This window comes from Oncorhynchus mykiss, chromosome 18 (assembly GCF_013265735.2).
Source record: "Oncorhynchus mykiss isolate Arlee chromosome 18, USDA_OmykA_1.1, whole genome shotgun sequence".
NCBI classification, from domain to species: domain Eukaryota; kingdom Metazoa; phylum Chordata; class Actinopteri; order Salmoniformes; family Salmonidae; genus Oncorhynchus; species Oncorhynchus mykiss.
In genome coordinates, this window is record NC_048582.1 from 38,163,923 (window position 1) to 38,190,799 (window position 26,877).

The window sequence follows — 26,877 nt, forward strand, 5'->3', positions numbered from 1 at the left end:
TCAGACTATTCAAACTCAACGACCAATAAACATGAATCAGAAGGCTTTATGTGATTATGTCATGACCCAGATAACATTACTCTCTAGCCACCCATTTCATTATCAGGGGCACTGTCATGCTGTCATAACTTCATCTGTTGGTCCAGGAACGGGTTGAATAGCTCTAGCTGGGTCCTGCCTCGCTTGGTTGTTGACCTCTGGGACTGTTGTTGCTGCCTGTTCCGCACTTTCGTGCCGTGCTGCTGTCTGGTGTTCTTCACTGTGCTCTGTCACTGATGCTGCCTGTGCCAGTTCGTCGCCGTCATGTTCTGCCATGCTCTCTCGCTGCCTCTGCCTGTTCATTGGCTTGCTCAATGACGTTATCATCATCTTCGACTGCATCCTCACTAACGTTAACCCTCTGCTGCTGCTCCCCTGTCGGCTGTATCTCCCCTGTACTACTGTTCTTCTTAAAGAAAGAAGCGATATCCGTGGACTTTCTCTTCATCGTCTGCAAATTGACATAGCTACAGTGGCTAATCGTAGCTAGTAAGCTAACGCTATACCAGCCCATAACGTCAGCTAGCTAGATGCTCTGGCAGTCCTAAGTTCATCAAGTGGTTTGAAAATCGTTCTGGAAAGCTAGGATCTCTAACTATATTTAGCTAACACTCTCTATGCTGCAGAGTAACCTTACGGCATAAACTAGCTAGCTAAGCCTCCCCAATACCCCAATTCACTAGCTAACTTAATAAGCTAGCTAGCCAGGTAATTCGACACCGTCAAAAAACGAAGAGTTTACTGAGTACATAATAAAAAAAAAAAACTGTAACTAGTACTGTATGACTTACTTACCCGTTAGCAGTCTGGTGGTCTCAACTCTGCAGGCATCTGCCAGCTAGCCTAGCTTCCGATGATGCCACCAGAGACACGAGGCTGAGCTCAGCTGCTGCTGTCATCTGGCAGTGCACTGTGCAGTAGCAGGCTGGGAAGAGGTGACGGGTCGGAGTGTGACTCAGTTCCCGGACGGTCAAAAGCATCTGGCTGGCTATGCATTTGTCATTTTCTTTCACATGAACTATTATGAAAAATATACATTATTGATTTAAATGAATAGTACCTAATGTAAAATATCAGATAGAAGCATATTATGCATATGCACCCCACGAGGGGACTCAGAGGGGGGGGGGGGGGGGGGGGGGGGGAGCTATTGTATCAGGGTGGCCGCGGCCCCCCCTGGCCACCCCTTGGCGGCGCCACTGGCCTACGTGCTGTCTATTTTCGATGCATAGTCACTTTTACCCATACCTACGTGTACAAATTACGTCAACTAACTTGTACCCCTGCACATTGACTCTGTACCGGTACCCCCTGTATATAGCCTCGCTATTGTTATTTTATTGTGTTACTTTTTATAATTTTTTACTTTAATTTAACTGTTGTATTCAGCGCATGTGACAAATAACATTTGACTTGATGTTTGGCCATGGAAACCCATTTCATGAAGCTCCCGACGAACAGTTCTTGTGCTGAAGTTGCTTCCAGAGGAAGTTTGGAACTCTGTAGTGAGTGTTTCAACTGAGGACAGACCATTTTTATGCGCTACTCGCTTCAACCCTCGGCGGTCCCGTTCTGTGAGCTTGTGTGGCCTACCACTTCACGGCAGAGCCGTTGTTGCTCCTAGACGTTTCCACTTCACAATAACAGCATTTACAGTTGCCCGGGGTAACTCTAGCAGGGCAGAAATGTGATGAACTGACTTGTTGGAAAGGTGGCATCCTATGACAGTGCAACGTTGAAAGTCACTGAGCTCTTCAGTAAGGTCATTCTACTGCCAATGCTTGTCTATGGAGATTGCATGGCTCTGTGCTCAAATATATACACCTGTCAGCAATGGGTGTGGCTGGAAAAAGCCAATTCCACTAATTTGAAGGGGTGTCCACATACCTTTTGAATATATTGTGTATATATCCCATAGTATTGTGCATGTTTTGACTGCTCCTCATTCTTGAGTATAAAACAAGTGCACAGTAATCTAACAGTGAGGCAAGGCTGATGATAGAGTACCATAGTACATAACTACTGTGTGTGCATCTGTGTTTGTTTGTGTACATGCATGTTGCTACAGTAGCCTGTAGGAAGTGGTGAGCTACCGTTTAACACCTCTGAGCATTCTTTGACATCTCTATTCCAAAATGCCCGTCATGTCGAATGCCCTCCTCATTCTCAATTTCCTCCTCTCCCCTCTCACTCATGCGTTCCTTGTCCCACCGCTCCCCTGTTTGTCCCGAAAGCATTATTGAGGCCAGGATATTAATATCATTCCATTGAGAGAGAGGGAGAGAGAGGAAAGAGGTGACAACATTTAACCATGAAAGCCTGGTATCCATCTGCTTGCTCTAGTTACCGTCTGTCTTCAACAACTAATAGGGAAGTCAACACTCACTACCCCGCAACGATATTACCTATATTTACTGGAAATGCTGACTTCATTTGTAGTCTCTGGTCCCACATACTAGGCCGCTTCAGGTTACAGTGCACTGGAAGTCAGCCTAACAGTCAACCATACTAGGCCTATGTGACATACTGTATCTATCTCCACTCACATGCACTGTCCTCATTGACCATGTCTCACCTCCTTCTCTTTCTCCCTCAAACGACCCGGCCCCTCCCTGTCTTTCATACCCGCTGGTTGGTATGCCCTGGTCTGTGTTGGTGGATTGGGGCTCAGGGGGCTGTGGGGCTGGGACCTGGGCCTATTCTCTGCCGCTGTGACGCCTCCAGGCTTCACATTAAACATTCAACAACTCAGCAGTTTGCCTCCTGAATGCTCCTCTAATTATAGAACCTCGTAGCCTGACTCTCCCTTTTATCTCACTGAATCAGAGGGACATTCATACGTGTGTATCTCTTATGCAATATATAAGTGTGTGTGTGTGTGTGTGTGTGTGTGTGTGTGTGTGTGTGTGTGTGTGTTTGTTTGACGATGTGTCAATGTGTGGATGACTGGGTGTATAAGTATGTGGGTGCGTGGCGTGTGTGTTCGAGTGCTTGTAATGGGGTTATTCCAGGGTATTCCTGTTGTTTCATTTTGTTTGAAAAGGGATGCGAGACTGGCTGACCACTCCTCCCTGCCAGCTTCAGTTCAGAGGTAAATTCAGAGGGAAACACAAAGTCTGGTTTCTCTAGGTGCTTCCACAGAATGGCCAACGACTGTCTCTGGCTCTCAACCCCTTTTTAAAACTCCCACATCTTCCATTACCTTATAAAACCGATAGTGTGGGAGGGCTCCAAATGGCCTCCAAATGACCGCCAAACACTATGAATCAGTAGGCAGTAATGGCGCTTTTGGCTGAACAGAAGGACGTGTTTCCTTTTTAACCCAGTTTTCACATAGTCTCATCACATCACGACATGACTCAACTAGCCTGGTGTTTAGAGGAGGCAGCAGTCTTGGCCTGCCCAGCATGTTAGCGAGACACGGCAATGGCCTCGTCACAGAGAGGTGAAGAGAGAGAGAGGAACGAGAGTTATAGCCACCGGGGCAGTTCCCTCTGTTTCCTCCCTCCTATATTAACTTCTGCCTGGAGAGATTGAAAGATGTTGATAAAGAGAACAACCCACTGAGAGGCATCTCATCTGCCTCACGCTGCTGTCGCTACCTTCATTATTTTTATTTAATGTTTTTATGTAAACTTTAATTATTATTTACAATGACGGCCTACCCCGGCCAAACCCTAACCCGGACAACGCTGGCCGCCAATTGTGCGCCGCCCTATGGGACTCCCACTCACGGCCGGTTGTGATACAGCCTGGAATTGAACCAGGGTCTGTAGTGACGCCTCTAGCACTGAGATACATTGCCTCAGACCGCTGCGCCACTCGGGAGGCTCTTTATTAACCTGTTATTGCGCCCTTCTGCTCTAATGAATTGAGTCTATTAAACCAGTAAACCTGAGTTCACAGAGACCACCTGCTCTACCCAGAGACTCAGCCCAGAGACACAGGCCTCAGTCCTCAGTTAGAGCTCAGGGCTTACAGAGGGTTTAGGTAGTATCACTACAAACCAGCTAATTAGCTTACCAGCTCGTCTGCCTACCCCGCTGTCTGTCAGTCTTTGTAAACAACCACACAGTGACATGAATCGGATTGTTTGTGTGATGGTGAGTTTTAATTACTTAGGCCTACTGGAGCATAGTACTGTATCAGAAGCCTACTGGAGTATAGTACTATATCAGAAGCCTACTGGAGTATAGTACTGTATCAGAAGCCTACTGGAGTATAGTACTGTATCAGAAGACTACTGGAGTATAGTACTGTATCAGAAGACTACTGGAGTATAGTACTGTATCAGTAGCCTACTGGAGTATAGTACTATATCAGAAGCCTACTGGAGTATAGTACTATATCAGAAGCCTACTGGAGTATAGTACTATATCAGAAGCCTACTGGAGTATAGTACTGTATCAGAAGACTACTGGAGTATAGTACTGTATCAGAAGCCTACTGGAGTATAGTACTGTATCAGAAGACTACTGGAGTATAGTACTGTATCAGAAGACTACTGGAGTATAGTACTGTATCAGAAGACTACTGGAGTATAGTACTGTATCAGAAGACTACTGGAGTATAGTACTGTATCAGAAGCCTACTGGAGTATAGTACTGTATCAGAAGACTACTGGAGTATAGTACTGTATCAGAAGCCTACTGGAGTATAGTACTGTATCAGAAGCCTACTGGAGTATAGTACTATATCAGAAGCCTACTGGAGTATAGTACTGTATCAGAAGACTACTGGAGTATAGTACTGTATCAGAAGCCTACTGGAGTATAGTACTGTATCAGAAGCATACTGGAGTATAGTACTGTATCAGAAGCATACTGGAGTATAGTACTGTATCAGTAGCCTACTGTGCCCCCATTGTGTTAGTTTGTGTCAACCATATCTCTGAATATCAACTATATCCCTGAATAATATGACATTTACACACACACAAAATATATGTATTTTATAAAGCATAATCAAAGTTGACAAAGTGAAATATAGCACAACAGTATAATAGGGACATCCCCAGTCTTCCCTTTCATTTTGGTTGGATGTCCCTGGTCCAAAATAGATCCATGCTTTTATTGTCTTCATTTTGCATAATGTATTTGCAGAGGCTTGTAAAGTGTAACCCCAAAACAGCTCTGCAACAGCAACAAATCAGCTCTGACTCAGCGGCTTGTGTAACAACTATCGGGTCTTTCAGTGGCACACCGGTATCATATCAAATTGACTTACAGTATCATATCAAATTGACTTGCGTGCATAGAGGCAGTATGTAGGTTCATAGGGTTCCTGGGAAGGATGGAGGATCCTAAAGTACTTAGACTGTACAGTTTCAGTGTCTTCCGGAAATAGAATTGCTGAGACGAGGCCAAACAAACTGAAAGCACAAACTGGCCCCACTTAATGTCCAAGAAGAGTAATGTCTCTGTCAAGAGGCTCTGCACACAGTTGACTCACCTTGCAGCAGCAAGCATAACAATATCTGACATGTCCGAGAGGTTTTTAATTCAGAAGACAAGAAACTAGAGCTGCTTAGAGGCTAAATAAAATGTCATTAGTGTAATTGTACATCACAGCGAGAGATTGTGTGTGCGTGTGTGCGTGCGCGAGCAGCAGTCGAGTGGGAGGACAAGTGAGGGGGGAAAAAGCGTGTGCCGATCACAGAACTTAGACCACTGAGTCTTCAGCCTGTTCATGCCCATCTGCCATGCCTCCTCACTCGCTCTCATCCCTCTTTCTATTTATGTCTCTCTGTCTCTCTCTCTCAAGTCATGTAGGGGCTACATTCAATATATATCCCACTAAAATGATCCGAAAAGGTCTAACGTTTGGATACTAGATGCATCAAAACCCTTCCAAATATATTGTCACTTGACAAGAATACTTTCTTAATGCCAGAGATGACACATTTGCTAATGTAATGAAAGCTATATAATGCCATTTACACCGAACAGTAACTGAGTACAGCTCTAATACCCACACTGAGCCAAAATATTAACGGGGCATGAAAAGTGTTGGTCCCATGTTTCATGAGCTGAAGTAAAAGATCCCAGAAATGTTCCAAATACTCACAAAAAGCTTATTTCTCTCAAATTTTGTGGACACATTTTTTCACATCCTTGTTAATGAGCATTTCTCATTTTGCCAGGATGATCCATCCACCTGGGGGGAAATTGGCATGCTGACTGCAGGAATGGCCACCAGAGCTGTTGCCAGATAATTGAATGTTCATTTATCTACCATAAGCCGCCTCCGTCTTTTTAGAGAATTTGGCAATGCGTCCAAACAGCCTCACAAACGCAGACCACGTGTATGGCGTCATGTGGGCGAACGGTTTGCTGATGTCAACGTTCTGAACAGAGTGCCCCATGGTGGCGGTGTGGTTATGGTATGGGCAGGCCTAAACTATGGACAACGAACACAATTGCATTTTATTGATGGCAATGTGAATGCACAGAGATACCGTGATGATATCCTGAGGCCCATTGTCGTGCCATTCATCCGCTGCCATCACCTCATGTTTCAGCATGATAATGCACAGCCCTATGTCACAAGGATCTGTACAACATTCTTAGAAGCTGAAAGTGTCCCAGTTTTTCCATGGCCTGCATACTCGCCAGACATGTCACCCATTGAGCATGTGTGGGATGCTCTGGATCGACGGCAGCATGTTCCAGTTCCCGCCAATATCCAGCAACTTCGCACAGCCATTGAAGAGGACTGGGACAACGTTCCACAAGCCACAATCAACCGCCTGATCAACTCTATATGAAGCAGATGTCTCGCACTGCATGAGGCAAATGGTGGTCACACCAGATACTGACTGGTTTTCTGATCCACGCCCTACTTTTTTTTAAAAAGGTATCTGTGACCAACAGACTCATATCTGTATTCCCAGTCATGTGAAATGCATAGATTAGGGCCTAATTTCAATTGACTCATTTTCTTATATGAACTGTAACTCAGTAAAATATTTGAAATGGTTGCGTTTATATTTTTGTTCAGTATATATTGAAGGAGAGTTTTTGAACCAGATGAGGAATTTCTTTATGCTTTTTAACATTTTAATTTCTTACCAAAGGGAAAAAGGGCATTTTCATAAGAGCTATTTCTCTTGAAAGCCTTTTACAGAATCATGCATTTTCCTTTACCTCTGAAAAGGAATCTCATAGGAGACATATGAACAGAATTATTTTCTGACAGTCAGTGTAGTACACTTTTACACAGTTTCCAGGGACAATCTATTTTGTCATCAAGTTCAGTTTGAAGTGACACACACACACACACTTGGGTGTACGGCAACTCTTACAGAGTCATGTAGACATAAAAAGGCACTCACGCAGGGCTATAGAAAGCTATCATACACACACACACACACACACACACACACACACACACACACACACACACACACACACACACAGATTGCAATTATGTTTCATCATAGGAGAGTAGAGGCTAGTGCCAACCTGAGGGTACAGTCTTAGGGGAAAAAAAGGTGCTATCTAGAACCTAAAAGGGTTCTTTGGCTGTCCCCATAGGATAACCTTTTGAAGAACCCTTTTTGATTCCAGATAGAACCTTTTTTGGTTCCCTTGTAGAACCCTTTCCACAGAGGGTTCTAGGGTTGGGAATTGCCAGGGACCTTACGATACAATGTTATCACAATACTTAGGTGCCGATCTGATATGTTTTGTGATTCTCACGATTCTATATATATTGTGATTCAGTATTGTGATTTTTTTTTGGGGGGGGGGGCGATTCATTGTTCCATACATATTCCTGCAGAGGGACAGGAGAGAACCATGAGAAAACGAGTTTGGATGAGTCATAGAAATAAAAGTGCAGAAAGCTAATTGGAAAAAGATTGGAATTTTGTTGCAGGTACAACCAACTAGCGCAAAAATAATTTTGTGATCTTGTCAAAACGGTATGATATATCGTCAAAAATAATATCCCGATATGTAACTATCTGTTTTTTTCCATCGGCACTAGAGGGTTCTACATGGAACAGAAAATGGTACTCCCTGGAACCAAAAAGGATTCTCCTATTGGGACAGCTGAAAACCATTTTGGAACCCTTTTTTTTCTAAGAGTGTATGATGAGAGGGCTATTACCAATTCTGCTGACTACATGACAGAAGTATGTTGACACCTGCTCATTGACCATCTTATTTCAAAATCATGGGAATTAATGTGGAGTTGGTCCCCCCTTTGCTGCTATAACAGCTTCCATTCTTATGGGAAGGCTTTCCACTAGGTGTTGGAACATTTCTGTGGGGACTTGCTTCCATTCAGCCACAACAGCGTTAGTGTGGTCGGGCACTGATGTTGGGCAATTATGCCTGGCTCGCAGTCGGTGTTCCAATTTATACCAAAGGTGTTTGATGTGGTTGAGGTCAGGGCTCTGTGCAGGCCAGTCAAGTTCTTCCACACCGATCTCGACAAACCATTTCTGTATGGACCTCACTTTGTGCATGGGGGCATTGTCATGCTAAAACATGAAAGGGCCTTCCCCAAACTATTGCCACAAAGTTGGAAGCACAGAATCGTCTAGAATGTCATTGTATGCTGTAGCGTTCAGATTTCCCTTCACTGGAACTAAGAGACCTAGCCCGAATCATGAAAAACAGCCCCAGACCATTATTCCTCCTCCACCAAACTTTACAGTTGGCACTATGCATTCGGGCAGGTAGCGTTCTCCTGACATCAGCCAAACCCAAATTCGTCCTTCGGACTGCCAGATGGTGAAGCGTGATTCATCACTCCAAAGAACGCGTTTCTGCTCCTCCAGAGTACAATGGCGCCGAGCTTTACACCACATCAGCCGACGCTCGGCATTGTGCTCGGTAATCTTAAGCTTGTGTGATGCTGCTTGGCCATGGAACCCATTTCATGAAGCTCCCGACGAACAGTTCTTGTGCTGACGTTGCTTCCAAAGGCAGTTTGGAACTCGGTAGTGAGTGTTGCAACCGAGGACAGACCATTTTTACATGCTCTGCAGCCTTCGGCGCTCCCGTTCTGCGAGCTTGTGTGGCCTACCACTTCGCGGCAGAGCCGTTGTTGCTCTTTGACGTTTCCATTTCACAATAACAGCATTTACAGTTGACCTGGGCAGTTCTAGCAGAGCAGAAATATGACGAACTGACTTGTTTGTCTATGGAGATTTCACAGCTGTGTGCTCGATTTTATACTGTGACCGAAATAGCCGAATCCACTAATTTGAAGGGGTGTCCACATACCTTTTTGTAGATATAGTGTATATAAATTGCCATTATTTTTATACTCCGTAGCGATCCATGATTCAACAGTGGCCCTTTCACTTCACCCGCCAGCCCAGCAGATCAGGGAGGGAAGAGGCACCATGGTTACTGCTGCTGGGATAACATAGAATGTTTATTTCTACCTCATTGCGTGTGTGTGTCGTTGTGTGTGTGTGTGTGTACGTCTGTAACATGGTGGAAATCTACTACAGTTTCATCAATATGGTTCAATGTTCTTCTTTCAACACAACCTGGTGTGATAGCCTGTAGCCTTTGTCTAACGCTATCACTACCGGTCAACCTGTCTTAACTGTGGCTATTGGCTGTTATTAAGGGCTGTGCAAGGCAAGAGAGCAAGCAAACAGACAACATCCAGTTCTTTCAGCCAAGGTCTCTAATCGATTGGTGCTGCTATCTGTCAGTCACTGACCCAATAGTATTTCAATCAATCATGGTTAGCTACATGCAGTATCTATGTTAGCCCAGCCCTTTCCCATATACCCTTCTGTCAACAAGGGCTGAAGTCTGATGTTTTATGACTCATACTGGTTGATCCTCTGTCTGTGTCTGTCTCTCAGCCTCCTGCACTCAAAGGCTACTACTGGAATCATAATCAGATTTGCCTTGTCATAGACCTTGTCATAGACCAGGCATACTTTAGGAGGAGGGAAACAGGCCAGAACACAGTAATGAAGCTGTTATGACTCAGTGTGTGTGTGCTTAGAAGGTGGGTATATATAGGCTACCTTAAAGAGAGGGGCACAGATTCTGAATGTCAACCCTCATAACCCTCCCTCTGATTCTCTCTTTCCCTTTTCTCTTATCTTAGCATAACATTACTTTCGGCACACACACACACACACACACACACACACACACACACACACACACACACACACACTCTCACCTATAACACTGTGTCAATACACACATACATTAATCAGTGCTATATTTACCAGTGTCTGCATTATATATATATATATATATATATATAATATGAGTAAATGACAAGAGTACATGTGTTACTTGTGTGTGTGTGTCAGTGCATACATAAGTGCCACAGTCACTGAGTGGGTCGCTGTTTGCTCGGCTCCTAGTGCGCATCGTCATGGCAACCGCAGTAGAAGCGCAGTGTGAAGTGGAGAGCAGCTTGCGACGTGTGTGTGTGTGTGTGTGTGTGTGAGAGAGAGGGTTTCATATTGACGGAGAGAGACAAAGGAGAAGAGCGGATGAGAGAAAGAGAAGGAATGAGAGGATAAATAATATAGGAGCTAATTGGACGGATGAATAAGTTTGCTTCCTCTTCAAGACACATTATGTCATCATCATTAGTAAGTAAAAAAAAAAGAAAGTATTTCGCTTTCCAAATGGCTGTATCTTGTGAGTCAATGAGCATGTCTTTATCAGTGATTATGCCAGGTGTGTATGTGTGTGCATAGTGTAATGAAATTATTCTTCCTGACTATCTGCGCCAAGAGTTAATTGTGAAGTAATAACAGCGAGAGAGAGAATGAGGAAGGAGGGGAGAGGTGTGTCATACTGAGCATGCTCCCTGTGCTCTCTGCTCAGCTAACTTCCTGTTCTCTTCTTCCTCCTCACAGACGGTTGATTGAGAGAGTGAGAGACACACACAGAAGAGAAGAGGAGAAGAAAAAGAGAGAAAAAGGACTACAGAAGAAAATTGGACCGGAGCAACCACCAAGAAGGATTTAAGACATTTTGAATAACCCCCAAGAAGTTGTTCTATACATTTTATAACGTTCCTCTATGTTTTTTTCCTCCTCGTCTGAATTGAGAACCATTTACTAAGGAGTGACAGTGACGTTTCCTGTTGTATTCATTCTCCTCTTTGTGGTTTACAGTAACAGTTTACTGTAATTTTGGACCCCTATGTTGGTTTGGACAAAAGCACACCTGTGACTTTTCTCACACTCTTGATTTGGAGCAACTGAGTGTGAGAGGTGTGAAAGCCAGCGGGAGGGAAGGGGAATTTTGGCTATTTGTGTCTTTCTCTTTCTCTTTTGTCTTCTCACCTATCGTTCCATTTGTGGGTTTAAGAGGAAGAGGAAAAAGAGTTTACAACTGGGTATCAGCGACATTCCGTTCTGGTTTCACCCGAGCACAAGTACTCCCGTGTGAGTGTGTTTGTGTTAGTGTGTGTGAGGCAAGCTTCCTCACGGTGATATAAGACTAATAAGAGCGGAAAAGGAAAGACGCTACCGTGAGTCACTTTCTGGGAAAATGGGATCGGAAAGGGACTCGGAATCCCCCCACTCCTCGGTGAGCGGCATTCCCAACCCCAAATGCCGGGCACCGAGAAAACGCCAAGGACGCATCTCCTTCCACAGCCTCTTCCACAGCAAACGGGGTTCCCGGAGCGCCAAAGCAGGGGCAGCCACCCCTTTATCCCAGCTCCACAACCAACAGCATCAACAACAACAACTTGCCCCCCTTGTTCCCCCTGTAGTCCCTTCCACACCCGACCCAGCCCCTACGAACACTGCCACGGATGTTCCCCAGGGCCCAGCCACCGCTCAGACCTCCACCCCAGCAGAGCCCCTCTCTTCCAGCCGGACCTCCCTGGGTCCCCCCCAGTCCTCCAGCTCCACCACCTCCAGCTCCTCTCCTCCAGCAGACTTCCTGGAGTGCCCCCTGTGCCTGGTGCCCCAGCCCCCCGAACAGCTCCCCGAGCTGCTGGGCTGCAGCCACCGCTCCTGCCTGTGCTGCCTGCGCCAGTACCTGCGCATCGAGATCACGGAGAGCCGCGTCCATCTCAGCTGCCCCGAGTGCTCGGAGCGCCTGGCGCCTCATCAGGTGGCGGACATCTTGGGCGACGCAGCCCTGCTGGAGAAGTATGAGGAGTTCCTGCTGCGACGCTGCCTGGCCTCCGACCCGGACTGCCGCTGGTGTCCCGCGCCCGACTGCGGGTAAGAATCAACTCTCATTGTTTCCTGGCCTTAACCTCAATCTGAACCTGGGTGTAAACCTGAACCGTAAGCCTAGCTCTATAGCCTAGCCATGCAGGAAGGGGTGGAAGAACCTTCAAGCTCTTTCTGACCACAAATAGGATTTCAACCCCTAACCCCGAACTTAAACCTTACCTTTACCTAACCCCTACCATTAACACTAACCATAACCTTTTTTTTTATAGCAGATTCATGCTTTGAAAGCATTGTTCTGTCAATGATATCATAAGTTCGAGGCTGATTGTCGTAAACTGGAATGACCTACAGTATTATAACAATTATTGGCTCTGGCAGAGGTGACAGTTGGCACTATGAGGGTGAAAGGAAAGTTTTATAGCCTAGAATTCTCTAAGTGGGTTAGAATGTCAGGCTATTATGTGGTTACAAGGGGAATGACAATGCTCAGAGGCTGATCGTTTAATGTGATATGGGGAAATTTCTGATGAGCTGGTATGAGCATGTTTTGTGTGTTTGTGTATGTGTGCCACAAGCAAGTGTGTGTGTGTGTGTGTGTGTGTGTGTGTTTGTGGGAGGGAAAGCACAGAATCTCTATGATGTTTATATTCGAAGGAAACATGTCTGTTTGATAGTGTGAATCCTGTCAGACAGAGGGGAAGGACCTAGACAGTGGGCTGGACTATAGATGACCTACATTCTAAAGAAACCAGAGTGACTCAATACACTACCATTCCCTCCCTACAGTCCTACCATGGAAAGGACTAGTGTGGTTTGGGCCACCTAGAGTGGAGGTTTCCAAAGCAGTACATTGTGTGGGTGTGTGAAGAGTGCAGATTCCATACACACATAATGGTACTAATTAGAGGTTGACCGATTATGATTTTTCAATACCGATATCGATTATTGGAGGACCAAAAAAAGCCCTTACCGATTAATTGCGCATTTTTTTTAAATGTATTTGTATTTATTTGTAATAATGACAATTACAACAATACTGAATGAACACTTATTTTAACTTAATATAATACATCAATAATATCAATTTAGCCTCAAATAAATAATGAAACATGTTCAATTTGGTGTAAATAATGCAAAAACAAAGTGTTGGAGAAGAAAGTAAAAGTGCAATATGTGCCATGTAAGAAAGCTAACGTTTAAGTTCCTTGCTCAGAACATAAGAACATATGAAAGCTGGTGGTTCCTTTTAACATGAGTCTTCAATATTCCCAGGTAAGAAGTTTTAGGTTGTAGTTATTATAGGAATTATAGGACTATTTCTCTCTATACGATTTGTATTTCATATACCTTTTGACTATTGGATGTTCTTATAGGCACTTTAGTATTGCCAGTGTAACAGTATAGCTTCCGTACCTCTCCTCGCTCCTACCTGGGCTCGAACCATGAACACATCGACAACAGCCACCCTCGAAGCAGCGTTACCCATGCAGAGCAAGGGGAACAACCACTCCAAGTCTCAGAGCGAGTGACGTTTGAAACGCTATTAGCGCGCACCCCTCTAACTAGCTAGCCATTTCACATCGGTTACGCCAGCTTCATCTCGGAAGTTGATAGGCTTGAAGTCATAAGGGGCGGCAGGGTAGCCTAGTGGTTAGAGCGTTGGACTAGTAACTGGAAGGTTGCAAAAACGACTTCCTGAGCTGACAAGGTAAAAATCTGTCGTTCTGCCCCTGAACAAGGCAGTTAACCCACCGTTCCTAGGCCATCATTTAAAATAAGAATGTGTTCTTAACTGACTTGCCTAGTTAAATAAAGGTGTAAAAAAAAATATATATATAAAAAATTTAAATCGGCAAATCGTACCGATTACCGATTTTATTATGAAAACTTGAAATCGGACCTAATTAATCGGCCATTCCGATTTAATCAGTCGACCTCTAGTACTAACTACATGTAAGGAATATGTGGCCTTGGTTATTGTAAATTGTCCTGGATTGTCTCTGGCAATAGAGTATTTGGGATATGTTTGTCTCAATTGCTCTCTCTCTTTCTTTCTTTCTTTCTTTCTTTCTTTGTCTTTCACTTTTTTTTAAATCTGTTTTTCACAGTCACAAAAACCCCAGACTCCTTATCTCTTTCTCACTTGAATGATCACACACATATACAAAGACATACACAGACTCAGTCAATTATTTTTGTGAACGGCTCCTTTCACTCTTGAGCTTCATTGTCCTTTCGTCTCATCGGTCAGTTCCCTTTCCATTCCCCAATCAGACCTCTCTCTACCTGATTGACAGTGAGAGACAACCAATCAGATCAGTGAGCGGTCCACCGCTCGCTCCGCAGGCTGTCAGTTGCTATGGTGACTAGTGATGTGGCATAGAGGTAGCCAGTGTTACGAGGGGCAACAGAGAGGTTGGGATTTCTATAATTGAAGTGATCATTACACACTCACTGGACTGAGTGTGTGTGTGTGTACAGAGTCACAGACAGTGTGTGTGTGTGTGTGTGTGTGTGTTTCTGAGGGTTCTGTCTGTCTCACTTTTGTATCTGTATTACATTTGTAATGTTGGAAAACAAAGCAGTTTCACACCATTTACAGCAATGAAATCTTGGACACTAGATGTGGCTGTCAGAGTGCCTTTGCTCCGAAAGGTGCAGCTTGTAAGCATTGTACTCCTCAGATTGCCACCGGTCAAAGCCTTGATGTCAGTCATTATCGTGCTCCACCGCAGCAGAACTGACGACTCAAATGCAGCGTTAACATGGAATGTTCCGACAGGGAAAAGCCTGCCTTGGTAACTTGTGTCTTTGCTCTGTTGCAACAAGTCATTGAGTTTAGGCTTGAAGACATGTTGCCAGTTTGAATAAACAAACAGTCATTGGGAGAGAAACCAGCTCAAACTGGATTATAGGGGCTGCTCGAAACTGTGTTAAAAGGAAAACCCATAGTGCTGGAAACATTTCCCCTAGTTTGAGGTTTTGAAAGAGACAGAGTAGGGATTCAACAGTTTCGGTATTTGACATCTGGTTTGCCTGTGTAATGGAATGCTGGAGGCCTTTTAGAGAGCGGTGGTCAATAAGATTGAGTGCTCAGCTTGAATACCAGTACCTACATTCAAAGCAATAGTTGTGTGAAGGGTCGTATGTCATTTTTAGCATTGTTTTCTGATGAGAAAGAGAGTAACTTTCTAATTAAATTCAGTTTTGCTCAGTCTGTCTTTAAACACTGTCACTCACTCGTAGTGTTGTATTAGATTAAATGCCATTTCATCTTCACATACAGTACTTAATGATCTTGTTACATCGTAGAAAAGATAAGAACCCTGCCTCCCCTCTCATGGTGATGTGGCAGCCTACTTCCTGTGTTGAGCACAGGAGGTTGGTAGCACCTTAATTGGGCAGGACAGGCTCTTGGTAATGGCTGGAGCGGTATAAGTGGAATGGTATCAAATACATCAAACACGTGGTTTCCATGTGTTTGATGCCATTCCATTTGTTCTGTTCCAGCCATTATTATGAGCCGCCCTCCCCTTAGCAGCCTCCACTGGTAATGAGATGTTTGTGTAGGGTATCATGTAGATCAGCCTGGACTCATAGACTAGACGTAACATGGTAAACGTAAATCCGGGACACGACAAATTAGTATGATATGTTATGTTTGGTATAGTTACATAAGACAGATGGGACTCAATACAACAATATTACTAATGTAAAATATACTGTGTCTGTAAAATGTATGTAGGTTCAGAACTTTTGTGAAACAGCACAGTTAAAAATATATGGCAAATAGAAATCAAAACTGGATGTTCTTCAGAGATGGATGGGAGGGGTTGAGTGTAGCTGAAGGTCGGGACTAAAAACAAACAAAAGATAACTATTGTAAAATACACTGTGTCCGTACAATTTATATAGGCTTCTACTTCCAGCTTATAAATACTAACTGTTGCTGTCTATTAATTTACTCCAATTAGGGGAGGGATGGTAGGGTTAGGGGAAAATAAGAAAGGAAAATATATTTACAAAAAAATATATGGGGGATTGGAAATGATGCAGACAATTACATTGATGGAAGCCACAATCTATCTGCGATATTAAAACCGATCTAACCCCAAAATAATAGTTGGTCGCGGTGGATCGGTGTGTGTATAACGCGAACGTCTAGTAACCAAACGTTTGTGAGTTTGAATCTCACCACAGACAACTTTAGGTGATTAGCAACTTTTCAACTACTTACTACTTTTTAGCTACTTTGCAACTACTTAGCATGTTAGCTAACCCTTCCCCTAACCCTATAACCCCTAGGCTAGGTAATGTTAGCCAGCTAGCTAGAATTCTTAACATATCATATGTTTAGCAAATTCGTAACATGTACTACGCTTTGCAAATTCATGATATATTGTACGATTTGCAAATTCGTAACATATGTAATAAGAATTGTAATTCGTAAATATCATACGAAATGGGTGACGGACATCCAGAAAATAATACATACTCCACATGTTATACTAAATGGAGTGTCTCGGATTTACGTACAGAATCATACAAAATGCTCTGAGATCAGGTTGTGTCGATGCAATTCTGATAATATGCTATGACGTTTAGCTCTTGGTCGTTTTCCCCTCATGCCCTTTATTTAGGTTACTCTAGACAGCCTGAAATCACCTTTGGCCCATTTCTCCTTCCTCTCTTTTTCCTTAACTCTTACCCTTTGTTTTAACATACTCTCTCTCCACGGCTCAGTAAATGTAACCATTTGTCCAGCTACCGTGTATTTACATTTGACCTTAGCCACTTCCTCCAAGGCTGCTGTGTTCCCTCTCTCTCCCTCTCTCTCTCTCTTTCAGTGCAGTGATGTAGTTTTCCCTTTGCAATTGATTTCGCATTAGCCGAATTGTGCCTATAAAGGTTTTTCTGAAAATCAAACATCTCCCTCTTTCTCCCTCTGCCAGGTTTGCAGTGATCGCTTCGGGCTGTGCCAGCTGCCCCAGGCTGGTGTGTCGTAGAGAGGGCTGCTTGGCTGAGTTCTGTTACCACTGCAAGCAGGCGTGGCACCCCAACCAGACCTGTGACTCGGCCCGCCAGCAAAGGGCATTCTTCCTGCACCCGCATAGCAACCACTCACCCAGCTACATGCAGGAGCACGGGCCTGGTAAGTACTTTGATGACTCTTCATAATGTTGTTATTATTTGTCGCCCTCTTCTCATAAAGCAATTTTCAGACCTCTCAGGTTCCAAAGGACAGAACAAAAAGTCTGTATAAATTAGCCCTCACCACAACCTCTTATCTGTCTCAGCCTGTCTCTTATACTGGCTGTTGGCAGTCAATGTCTCCAAACCAATTATCCTCTGTCTCTGGTAAAAGTAGAAGTCCCTTTTTAGGCACAGATCTAGAATGAGTTTACCCTCCCCAAATCCTAACGGGAAACCATTAAAACTGACCTCAGATCAACATCGTCCTGAATCCTCCTCCCACTAATCAAACTACCCACTCTCTCTCGTCCCTAGCTGATGACATCAAGCCCTGCCCACGATGTGGCGCCTACATAATCAAGATGAACGACGGCAGCTGTAACCACATGACCTGTGCCGTGTGCGGCTGTGAGTTCTGCTGGCTCTGCATGAAGGAGATCTCTGACCTGCACTACCTCAGGTAACTCTCAAGCCTACGGCAGTTCACGTCAACACAGTATGTAACGTAGTAGTAGACTACTTTCCATGTGCCAAAAATATGTGTAGGCCTACCCACCCTTAGTGGAGTTGCCAACAGCCGGATGCATACGGTTTTTAGGGATACAGCAAGTTCAATCGAGCTTCCTTTTCTGTTGAAAAGCGGATGTGGGAACTTCGGAACTCCCTTCTTTTACTTCTGCTACATTAGGTTTAGGCCCACATGACATCCACACCATTTTTAAAGCATGACTGTTATTACTGGGGCTGGACTGCTGCTTTTTTTTTTCATTCCTCCAGAAATAATTTTTTAAAATAAATACCTACACATTTTATGGAATTGAGATCAAATGAAATACTGACACAAACATAACGGAGTTAAAAGTCTTATTGTTTTGGTAAGAAGGCTACACAAAATATTCATTTCAACAGTTTTACTGAGTTACAGTTCATGTAAGGAAATCAGTAAATTGAAATAAATAAACTGTGCCCCTGCCCAGTCATGTGAAATCCATAGATTAGGGACTAATTTATTTATTTCAATTGACTGATTTCCTTATATGAACTGTAACTCAGTAAAATTGTTGAAATTTATATTTGGTGCATTATCCCACTGTATTATCCCACTGGGGAGCCAGGCCCAGCCAATCAAAATGACTTTTTCCCCACAAAAGGGCTTTATTACAGACATAAATACTCCTCAGTTTCATTAACTGTTCGGGTGGATGGTCTCAGACGATCCCACAGGTGAATAAGCTGGATGTGGAGATCCTGGGCTGGCGTGGTTACACGTGATCTGCAGTTGGACATACTGCCAAGTTCTCTAAAATGACGTTGGAGGCGGCTTATGGTAGAGAAATTAAGATACAGTTCTCTGTCAACAGCTCTGGTGGACATTCCTGTAGTCAGCATGCCATTTGCACACTCGCTGTGGCATTGTGTTGTGTGACAAAACTGCACATTTTAGAGTGGCCTTTTATTGTCTGTGTAATGATCCTGCTGTTTAATCAGCTTCTTGATATGCCACACCTGTCAGGTGGATGGATTATTTTAGCAAAGGAGAAATGTTCACTAACAGGGATGTAAACAAATTTGTGCTCAAAATTCAAGAGAAATACATTTTTTTGTGCGTGTGAGAAAATTCCTTCTTTTTTTTCTCCCCAGCTCATGAAACATGGGACCAACACTTTAGATGTTGCGTTTATATTTTTGTTCAGTATATATTCATACAGTAAAATGAATGAACATTTCCACAGATTTTCCTGACATCACATGAGCATCCTTTAACGGTGGAGAACAGGCAGTGATGCATGTCTCACTGTTGTGTGACGTTTAGCAGAGGGCTCTGAATTCATAATGACACAGCCTTACCTCACCTCCACTCCTCTGTTGCTGTGGTGTATCTGCTCCCCGGGCGCTGAAGACGTGGATGTTGATTAAGGCAGCTCTGATTCAGAGGGGTTGGGTTAAATGCGGAAGACACATTTCAGTTGAAGGCATTCAGTTGTATAACTGACTAGGTATCCCCCTTTCCTGAACTTGGGCCCAGAACTAATCAGTCTTCTGTCTACCCCTCTGCCCTTATACTCTTCACCTATTTCTCCCCCTTTCTTTCTAAATGTTTTCTCTTCATTCCTTTCTTCATTTCTTTTTCTTTCTCTTTCACAATCTCTGTATTTTCTCCCCATTCCATCGTTTCTCTTTTTTCCCACTTTTTCTCTCCCTCCATATCCCACCCGCCATCTCTCTCTCTCTCTCTCTCTCTCTCTTCTTTCTCTCAGTCCATCAGGGTGTACGTTCTGGGGAAAGAAGCCGTGGACTCGTAAGAAGAAGATCCTGTGGCAGCTGGGCACACTGATCGGAGCCCCAGTGGGCATCACCCTCATTGCTGGTATCGCTGTGCCTGCCATGGTCATTGGCCTCCCCGTCTATGTGGGGCGCAAGGTGGGCAACCCCTTACTGAACCCCACCCCCCCCCCCCCCCCCCCCTTCCATGTTGGACTACACTCAGTCATTTAGCAGATTCTGTTATTTAGAGTGGCTTACTGTGAGTGCATATACATTAAAAGGTAAATAATGAAAGTATTTACTTTTCATGAAGTTTAACAGAAAACCAATCCATTGTAGAAATTAAATGTGCCAGTGCTGTTCTTAAAAATGTAGTTGGTGTCAATATGATGTTTCATTTCATGGTGTTGCTTTCATTTCCTCCTTTATATTCCAGTAATTGAGAAATACAATTCCTGAAATAGATGAGCTTTCAAACCATAGGAAACTATTTTTGTTAGTTTCAGTATGGTGCTACAACTGTTCTCTGGAAACAACATAATTGTGAAGAAATGTTGTGTCATGATAGAATTGCAGAATTACCTCATTTGAAGGATATCTCTTTAGCGCACCCTTGTGGAAATACAATATAACTGCGAGTTTGAATGATGTACTATAGCCCTCCAACACACACTTTATTGTTCCAGGCCGCTAAGCCTTAACAGCTGTAGAAATACCTTTCAGACTATTACCCGTTGTACTCAGCCAACTCCCTACCATCCACTCTCAACAGCCTTATTCTAAAATCGATTAAATAGTTTTTTTCCCCCTCATCAATCTACACACAATATCCCATAATGACAAAGCAAAAACAGGTTTTTAGACATTTTTGCTAATTTATAAAATTAAATAACGGACACATAACATTTACATGTATTCAGACCCCTTACTCGGTACTTTGCTGAAACACCTTTGGCAGCGATTACAGTCTAGAGTCTTCTTGGGTATGACACTACAAGCTTGGCACACTTTTATTTGAGGAGTTTCTCAAACTTTTCTCTGCAGATCCTCTCAAGCTCTGTCAGGTTGGATGGGGAGCGATGCTGCGCAGCTATTTTCAGATCTCTCCAGAGATGTTCAATCGGGTTCAAGTCCAGGCTCTGGCTGGGCCACTCAAAGACATTCAGAGACTTGTCCTGAAGCCACTCCTGTGTTGTCTTGGCTGTGTGCTTAGGGTCGTTGTCCTGTTGGAAGGGATCCTTCGCCCAAGTCTGAGGTCCTAAGCATGCTGGAGCAGATTTTCATCAAGGATCTCTCTGTACTTTGCTCCGTTCATCTTTCCCTCGATCCTGACTAGTCTCCCTGTCCCTGCCGCTAAAAAACATCCTCACAACATGATACTGCCACCACCATGCTTCATGGTGCCAGGATGGTGCCAGGTTTCCTCCAGACGTGACGCTTGGCATTCAGGCCAGAGGTGCCTTTTCGAAAACTCCAAGCTGGCATTCATGTGCCTTTTACTGAGGAGTGGCTTCCGTCTGGCCACTCTACCATAAAGGCCTGATTGGTGGAGTGCTGCAGAGATGGTTGTCCTTCTGGAAGGATCTCCACAGAGGAACTCTAGAGCTCTGTCAGAGTGACCATTGGGTTCTTGGTCACCTCCCTGAACAAGGCCCTTCTTCCCTAATTGCTCAGTTTGGCCGGGCGGCCAGCTCTAGGAAGAGTCTTGGTGATTGCAATCTTCTTTCATATAAGAATGATGGAGGCCACTGTTATTGGGGAACTTCAGTGCTGCAGACATTTTTTGTTACCCTTCCCCAGATCTGTGCCTCGACACAATCCTCTCTTGGAGCTCTACGGACAATTCCTTCAACCTCATGGCTTGGTTTTTGCTCTGACATGCACTGTCAACTGTTGGACCTTATATAAACAGGTGTATGCCTTTCCAAATCATGTTCAATCAATTGAATTTACCACAGGTGGGCTCCAATCAAGTTGTAGAAACATCTGAAGGATGATCAATGGAAACAGGATGCATCTGAGCTCATTTTTGAGTCTCATAGCAAAGGGTCTGAATATGTAAATAAGCTATTTCAGTTTTTTAATTTTTTTTTATTAGCAAAAATGTCTAAACCTGTTTTCACTTTGTCATTATGGGGTATTGTGTGTAGATTGCTGAGGATTGAAAAAAAATATTTTATCCATTTTAGAATAAGTCTGTAACGTAACAAAATGTGCAAAAAGTCAAGGGGTCTGAATACTTTCCGAAGGCACTGTAAGTCTGTGAAAAAAAGAAAGAAATCCCCTTACACGACACATGACCTACTTCTCCCAAGTGCTTTAATAATATAATTCTATCTGAATCACAGGACAGACATTTTATCTGCAACAGCCCTTTTTTGCCAACTCATTGTGCAAAACAGCACACACAGATCTGGGACCAGGCTACACTGTTAGACCGTTGTGAAAGTCCAGGATGTGTATTTACTGTATAACTTCACCTTCACTAATATCTATCTTTTCTTTTTTTTGTGATAGATTCACGCCCATTATGACGGGATGAAGACCAATCGCCACAGGAGGAACCTGGCCATCACAGGGGGAGTGGCCCTGTCAATCGTCACAGCTCCTGTGATTGCAGCCGTCAGCGTGGGTATTGGTGTGCCCATCATGTTGGCGTATGTCTATGGAGTTGTGCCCATCTCTCTGTGCCGCGGAGGAGGCTGTGGCGTCAGCCGAGGAAAGGGGCGTGGCATGCGGATCGACTTTGACGAGGACGATGGCCCTATCACAGGTGAGCAATTCAATAGCTATAATTTTTGCTTTAATAGACTTAATACTGTAAAATACAACAACAACTCTTACCTACATGTACAGTTGAAGTCGGAAGTTTACATACACTTAGGTTGGAGTCATTAAAACTTGTTTTTCAACCACTCCACAAATGTCTTGTTAACAAACTATAGTTTTGGCAAGTCGGTTAGAACATCTACATTGTGCATGACACAAGTAATTTTTTCAACAATTGTTGACAGACAGATTATTTCACTTATAATTCATTGCATCACAATTCCAGTGGGTCAGAAGTTTACATACACTAAGTTGACTGTGCCTTTAAACAGCTTGGAAAATTCCAGAAAATGATGTCATGGCTTTAGAAGCTTCTGATAGGCTAATTGACATCATTTGAGTCAATTGGAGGTGTACCTGTGGATGTATTTCAAGGCCTACCTTCAAACTCAGTGCCTCTTTTCTTGACATCATAGGAAAATCAAAAGAAATCAGCCAAGACCTCAGAATAGATATTGTAGACCTCCACAAGTCTGGTTCATCCTTGGGAGCAATTTCCAAACACCTGAAGGTACCACGTTCACCTGTACAAACAAGTGTACACGAGTATAAACACCATGGGACCACGTAGCCGTCATACCGCTCAGAAAGGAGACGCGTTCTGTCTCCTAAAAATAAACGTACTTTGGTGCAAAAAGTGCAAATCAATCCCAGAACAACAGCAAAGGACCTTGTGAAGATGCTGGAGGAAACAGGTACAAAATGATCTATATCCACAGTAAAACAAGTCCTATATTGACATAACCTGAAAGGCCCCGTAGCAAGGAAGAAGCCACTGCTCCAAAACCGCCATTAAAAAGCCAGACTACGGTTTGCAACTGCACATGGGGACAAATATCATACTTTTTGGAGAAATGTCCCCTGGTCTGATGAAACAAAAATAAAATTATTTGGCCATAATGACCATTGTTATGTTTGGAGGAAAAAGGGGGTGGCTTGCAAGCCGAAGAACACCATCCCAACCGTGAAGCACTGGGGTGGCAGCATCATGTTGTGGGGGTGCTTTGCTGCAGGAGGGATTGGTGTGCCAATTGACCTTAAAAGGTCAAGATATAGGATTGGCCATCACAAAGCCCTGACTTCAATCCCATAGGACATTTGTGGGCAGACCTTAAAAAGCATGTGCGAACAAGGAGGCCTACAAACCTGACTCAGTTACACCAGCTCTGTCAGGAGGAATGGGCCAAAATTCACCCAACTTATTGTGGGAAGCTTGTGGAAGGCTACCCAAAAGTTTGACCCAAGTCAAACAATTTATAGGCAATGCTACCAAATACTAATACGTAAACTTCTGACCCACTGGGAATGTGATGAAAGAAATAAAAGCTGAAATAAATAATTCTCTACTATTATTCTGACATTTCACATTCTTAAAATAAAGTGGTGATCCTAACTGACCTAAATCAGGGAATTTCTACTAGGATTAAATGTCAGGAATTGTGAAAAACTGACTGACTGTTTTTGGCTAAGGTGTATGTAAACTTCCGACTTCAACTGTATGTCTCTCTTTTATGTGACAAACGTAACTAAACTGCAAATGAATTGAGATAAGAAATATTGAATGGAATCGAATTGATAAACATCTTATCATGCATCAAATAAAAATATATAATAATTGTCCCCCAGTGGCTGATGCTTGGCGGGCCCTCAAGTCCCCCAGCCTGGGTGAGAGCAGCCTGGAGGGGGCAGCCAGCGGCCTCAGCACCACCTCCCCCAGCGATGGTCTCTCTGTGGCCCCTGGGGTCCTGGGGGACACCCCCCACTTTAACACTTTGGCCGGGGGCGCCCTTGGAGCCAGGACTGGCAAATACAACAGGTATGGAGGGGGCCCAGCAGGGAAGAGAACCTGTTCTGTACGTCTTATGGAGGGGAATGTGTATTGTAAACAGGAAGACAGTATAAATAGGGGCCAAGTAAGACTTAAACAAACAGTTTAACAGTTTACAGTTGTTGTTGTCCCTTTGAAAGTTATGTATCTTGGTTGGATAAGGACTGCTCTTATAATCTCTGCTGTAAATATTTTTGCTGAGTAAATGTAATGTGACATATGTTGAACACTGTAATCATGTTTTGTGTTGTTCCAGGTTGGAGCTCCAGGGAGGGGAGTTGGGGAAGGATGGTGCCCAGAGAGAGACAGGTAGTCTGGGAGCGGGTAGTGACTGTGCCAGCACCCGGGGCATGGCAGGCTCCATTATCTCCTCCTACACACTACCTGACAGGTGAGTGTCACAATCTCTCTCTCTCTTACATACACACACACGATTTTGAGAAAATCTGCTCCCCCTCCTTGATTTGCCATCTAGTCTCAATCTGTTTCTGTCGGTCTGACGTTGTTGTTGACTCTGATGCAACTCCTCAATTTTCTTGAATCTCTCTTGAGTCTGACTTGTCTTTAGTCTGTGTGGTATGCAGGCAGCACTTTGTGGTTCAGAAATATTTATTTTTGCCATTGATTTAATTCCCGACAGACGTTTTAAAACCAGCTTTGAGTTAACTTATAATGGTAGGCAAGGTGACACTGGATACAGCAGATGATATGGTAACTAGTGAATCTAAACGTCTTTGTTCTCCTAGGGACTGTAATAACCTGGAGATCCAGGTGGACATCGAGACTAAACCCAGCCACCTCTGCTTGACCAGTGAGGAAGACCTAAACACGCCCCCTGCTGCTATGGCAGCATGCCCTGGCTCAGGGGGGGAGGAGCCTCAGGACTGCAGCTCCAGAAGGGGCGGGGCTCTGTTTGGCTCAGCACTAGGCCTATCTCCAGGGGCGTCGCTCAGGGAGGGGCTTCGCGATGTCACTTTGGCCCAGCCCGAGAGCATCCGCAGCGACTTGGAGATGTCCGATACCCAATCAGACGACATCGCCGAGCTGACGTCAGACGACTGTGATTCGCCTCATCTCAAAAGCTGCCGGCCCTCTCAACCCCAGGCCACCTGCAGACCCCTTGTCACCTCCGACAGCCTGCACTGTCCCCCGGATAACGTCATCCTCTATGTTTAAGAGTCCGACTGTCTTTGAGAGCTCTCTAAGATTGCACAAATCCAAAATGTTTTTGTTTTAGCTTTTCTCCATTGATTGATTGAGCGTTTCAGTCATTTTTTTTGCTGCTTTTTTTGTTTACAAAACATCTGACCTGCAGACAACACCTATCTACACGTGTCTGTCTTTCTATCAACATGTCGATCTCCTTGCAGAGAATTGGCAGGGTTCTACCTCTCTGAGATTTAATACAACAATTTTTGTTTACTTCTTGGTGCAAAAATGCCTTGGCTACTTAAGCAAACTTTTTTTTTTAAACAAGACGTACAAATTTGCCACAAGAAATACTGCAAAAAAAAAAAAAAGGAAACAAGGTGAAATGTCACCAAGCACACCAATGAGTGAAGGTTTGTGGGGAATAGGGTTTGTACTATGGAAAGGGGATGTTTTTAGGGATGTGTGAGTGTGGCATTTGTACTGGACTTCGTAGGCTTGATTTCCAATTTTTTTTCTATTTATAATTGAATGATCTTGAATGATCTTGAAATTGAATTATTTGCTGTGTCCATGAGTCTGCATGAACTGCGTTTTGTACAGTAGTTTGTACAGAGACATGACTTTTAGATGCGATCTGCACTTGAATCTCAGCTGCACAGAGAAGAAGAAATGAGGGGTTAATGAGATCCGATGCCGTGGAAGATGGACAAGTACTGAACCAGCAGACAGTTCCACTTGAATGAATGACTGACTGCCTGCCTTACAGACACTGACGAACACTGGCTTTCTGACATGCTAGCTGTCTGACCCACTCGAATGGTGTGTGTGTGTGTGTGTGTGTGTGTGTGAGAGATTGAAAGTGTGTGCTACTCACTCACAAAGACCTATAAAGACACAATATACATTTTCAGTAGAAAATGATAGTAGAATGGAAGGACTTTTTGTGATTGTATTTGTTTGTCCCACTATCGAGTGAATTTATGAATGAGCACTTGTGCACTTTATTTAAATATTCAGATTTTTTTTGCTATTCATTGTCAAGTTTTCATCCATTGCTTAAAATCACACTTGTACAATCATAGCCAAATGTTGATTATCAGAAACCTTTTTACAGTGTAACAACATTTTGCAGACTCATTTTAATTTCTTAAAGAATAATTACTAGAGCTTATTTTTGCTGTTTACAAACCATGTGCTTCAGTTTCAGTTCTTAAAGATATCCCCATTTACCATAGACATCATGAGAAATCTCTATATGGGAACATTGTTTCACTTCAAATAAGCTTTATAGGGTCAAATCATACGATTGGGCAGAGCTTATGTTGATGTAATTCAGTTTTGGCTTATTTCTGCCTTATGAGAAACCACATGAATGTACCACGGATTGAAACAGAACTTCCTAAATATTAAAGGAGGATTTACCATTAATAAC

At 43.7% G+C, this 26,877-nt stretch overlaps 1 protein-coding gene across 2 annotated transcripts in view; it reads left to right on the forward strand.

Moving 5' to 3' along the window:
* Nucleotides 1-25,813, forward strand: part of LOC110496157 (E3 ubiquitin-protein ligase RNF19B) — a 30,043-nt gene extending 4,230 nt beyond the window's left edge. The window contains exons 2-11 of one of the 2 annotated variants that reach the window (XM_036952676.1): nt 9,875-10,023; nt 10,394-10,627; nt 10,898-12,223; nt 17,131-17,330; nt 17,687-17,831; nt 19,630-19,792; nt 22,154-22,409; nt 24,092-24,281; nt 24,550-24,684; nt 25,040-25,813. In XM_036952676.1, coding sequence (XP_036808571.1) covers nt 11,538-12,223; nt 17,131-17,330; nt 17,687-17,831; nt 19,630-19,792; nt 22,154-22,409; nt 24,092-24,281; nt 24,550-24,684; nt 25,040-25,469 — 2,205 coding nt within the window. In that variant the 5' untranslated portion in view covers nt 9,875-10,023; nt 10,394-10,627; nt 10,898-11,537 and the 3' untranslated portion in view covers nt 25,470-25,813. The remainder of the gene's footprint in view (nt 1-9,874; nt 10,024-10,393; nt 10,628-10,897; nt 12,224-17,130; nt 17,331-17,686; nt 17,832-19,629; nt 19,793-22,153; nt 22,410-24,091; nt 24,282-24,549; nt 24,685-25,039) is intronic. The other variant, XM_021571892.2, reaches the window with a different exon arrangement.
* Nucleotides 25,814-26,877: the final 1,064 nt, after the last annotated feature.